This window comes from Temnothorax curvispinosus, unplaced genomic scaffold (genome assembly GCF_003070985.1).
Source record: "Temnothorax curvispinosus isolate PA1 unplaced genomic scaffold, ASM307098v1 QBEX01006556.1, whole genome shotgun sequence".
Taxonomy (NCBI): Eukaryota; Metazoa; Arthropoda; class Insecta; order Hymenoptera; family Formicidae; genus Temnothorax; species Temnothorax curvispinosus.
The window spans coordinates 46,239-49,658 of NW_020216336.1; the positions used below are offsets into that span (position 1 = coordinate 46,239).

The 3,420-nt window shown below is 64.2% G+C and overlaps 1 protein-coding gene across 1 annotated transcript; it reads left to right on the forward strand.

Moving 5' to 3' along the window:
- Positions 1 to 1,929: 1,929 nt before the first annotated feature.
- LOC112455982 (F-box/LRR-repeat protein 14) lies at positions 1,930 to 3,415 on the forward strand (the record flags this gene model as incomplete). Its single annotated transcript, XM_025018230.1, has 2 exons — positions 1,930 to 2,175; positions 2,278 to 3,415. Coding segments are annotated over exons 1-2 (1,347 nt in total), but the record flags the coding sequence as incomplete, so codon positions are not given.
- Positions 3,416 to 3,420: the final 5 nt, after the last annotated feature.

Sequence of the window (3,420 nt, forward strand, 5' to 3'; positions counted from 1 at the left end):
AGAGAGCGATAAGCGATCGTGTCGAGGATTTAGTATTATTCGGTATATCGAGCGCGAATTCGGTATATCGACGGCGGCAGCGGCATTCCGGGATTTCGGCAAGCGAGGCAGTCAGGGTAGTCTCACGCGCGATGTGGTCCGGGGCTGTACAGTGTGCGCTCCGTGTGTCTCACCCTCGCCCCCGGCCCCTCCCGCCCTCCCACCATGCAACGAAAACTTAAAAATGCCGCCGCAGCGCAACCCGAATCGATATTCGCCGGTGCCGTCACGTGGCACGGTTTCGTGCCGCGCCGGCCAATCGGCGGCCGCGGCGAGCGTAGCTACGCTCCGCCTGTGCTCCACGGGAACGACGACACGACATCTGCGTTCGGGTAGGCGGAACAACAGTCCGCGGCTGGTAGCGCACCGGTTCGGTTGTCGGTTGTCCACAGTAGGCGATGTTTCGCTCCGCGGGCGGTCCACGTTAAGTGACCCCGAGACACACGGCACACATTGACGTCGACGTCGACGGGCGTTCAACGTTCTTCTCGGGAGTGACGGTATAACGACGGCGAGGACCACGACGACGACGACGACGTCGTCGTCGACACGTGAACGAGGAACGGCGCGCGCTCCTCTCGAGAAATACACGCGTACATCACGCACCGCGCATCCGTAGTATCCCGTACTGGGCCCCGCCTGGGGCCCGTTGGTGGCCTATCGTCCTCCTCCTGCCTTCGCGCGCGGCGAGTCCCTCACGCTCTCTTTATCTTCCCGCTGTGTCTATCTCGCTCCCTCGCTCCTCCTCTCTTTCTTACCAGCCATCGGCTGCCCCACCTCGCCCCTTCGCCCTACTCGCGCGATCTCCGTCGCGCACACCACAGTCACTTCCTCTACTCTCTCACTCGGTTCCGTGGCAGCGACGACTCGCCGATTCTTTTTTGCACTTGCGAGACAACCACCGCGGCGGCGGGCACGTACGTACGTACGTACGTACGAGTAAATACGGGGTCGCTTACGAGAACGCGAGTCGCGGCCCCGCGCGCGCACTTCTTCCGGCGTAAGGCGACGGCAAGGAGGGACCGAACCAAGAGTCTCCAGACGGTACGCGATATGGTGTTTCTGTATGTGCCGCGCGCGAGAGAATGGTGCTTTCGTGAAGAATAACTCTCTCGCGGACGAGTCGTGTGACGTGGTGCGGTGTACGAATTGTTAAGCGCGAAGTTGTCGCGTGTCGTTGATCGCTCTCTTCCCCCCTTCCCCGCGTTGATATATCGCTGGATCTCGGAGGCCGCGAGGCGCTCCCCGCGGATCGATCGCGAGATAAATCTCGCTGCGCCGTCCGCCCGTGCCCCCCTCCCGGCCGCGGCGAGCGACCACCACGTCGTGGATCGCGCGCGCCGCGTCGCGATCAGCAGCGATCCGTGGTGCCGTCGCGTCGCGTCGCGTCGACGCGCTGTGATATCGCGGCGATCAATAGCCGCGATCGATATCGGGATTCTCGCGCCGCGCTTCCGCGAGTGCACGCGTATCACGCGTATCATCCACGGATTTTTCGAATACCGTGTCGCGGTACGTGCGCGCGCGCGGACAAACTTTTATTATGCGACTACCGAAGTCGCGCCATAACCGCGAGCGGCGGGGATCGGATTAACCGAGAGGAAACGAGTGGACAACGCGGGACGCGGAGAAGAGGAGGCGGAGGAAGAGGAGGAAGAAGAAGAAAGAAGATTTCAAGATAGAGGGAGATAATCACCGCGACGGACAAGGACACGACGAGGGCTCGACGGTCGCTCGCTCGTCGTCGGTTGCCGCGGCGGAGTCGCTGCGCGTGAGGCTTCGCCGCGCGGCAGCTGCGGCAGCGGCGTCGGCGACCGCGACCGCAACCGCGACCGCGACCGCGACGGCGACGACGACGGGTACGTCGCGATACGACGAGCACGAGGACGCGGCGTCAGACGACGACGACGACGACAGCGACGACGAGATGGAGGAGAGCCAGCTGCTGATGACGGAACTTCCGTCGCCGTTGACGCCGAGCGCCGGTCGCGGCGGCACGACGTTGCTCCACCGTCCGGGCCACTACTACCACCTGCACCAGCCGCACCTGGCGATCCCGACGTCGCAAAACCAGGCGATACTCCAGCACAACTCGGGCGGCACGGCGCCGCATTACGGCACCGACGGCAATGGTGCGTGCGGCGGTGGCGGCGGCACTGCGGGAGGCGGTGGCAACTCTGCCGCCGCGGCCGCCGCCGCCGCTGCCGTCGCCGGCGGTCTGCCGGCCTACACCATCAGCGGCCAGGGCGGCATTTCCTCGCGGCATCAACTGCACCCGCATCAGGCGCATCAACGAGGCACCGCGGCGACGCACGGCCAGCCCGCCGCGAGCACCCACGTGTCCTCCCTCTACCCGGAGATTCTCGCCCTCATTTTCAGCTACCTGGACGTACGCGACAAGGGACGCGCCGCGCAAGTGTGCACCGCGTGGCGCGACGCCGCCTATTACCGCTCGGTCTGGCGAGGGGTGGAGGCGCGGCTGCACCTCAGGAAACAGGCGCCGGTGCTGTTCGCCTGTCTGGTGCGACGTGGCGTCAAGAGGGTACAGGTGCTGTCCCTGCGGCGCGGCCTCAGCGACGTGCTCAAGGGCGTGCCGAATCTCGAGGCGCTCAACCTGTCCGGCTGCTACAACATCACCGACATCGGTATCACGAACGCCTTCTGCCAGGAATACCCGTCCCTCACCGAGCTCAACCTGTCCCTCTGCAAGCAGGTGACGGACGCCTCGCTCAGCAGGATAGCGCAGTACTTGAAGAATCTCGAGCATCTCGAGCTGGGCGGTTGCTGCAACATCACCAACACCGGCTTGCTGCTGATCGCGTGGGGCCTCAAGAAGCTCAAACGGCTCGATCTGCGAAGCTGCTGGCACGTCTCCGACATGGGTATCGCGCACTTGGCCGGCCTGAATCGCGAGACCGCGGACGGTAATCTCGCCCTGGAACATCTGAGCCTGCAGGACTGCCAGCGACTGAGCGACGAGGCGCTCAGGCACGTGTCTCTCGGCCTCACCACCCTCAAGTCCATCAACCTGTCGTTCTGCGTCTGCATCACCGACTCCGGCGTCAAGCACCTGGCCAGGATGTCGAGTCTGCGCGAGCTCAATTTGCGCTCCTGCGACAACATCTCCGACATCGGCATGGCGTATCTGGCCGAGGGCGGCAGCCGCATCACCTCGCTCGACGTGTCGTTCTGCGATAAGATCGGCGATCAGGCGCTCGTCCACATCTCTCAAGGTTTGTTCAACCTGAAATCCCTGTCGCTGTCCGCCTGTCAGATCAGCGACGAGGGCATCTGCAAGATCGCCAAGACCCTGCACGACCTCGAGACCCTCAACATCGGCCAGTGCAGCCGGCTGACCGACCGTGGCGTGCACACCGTCGC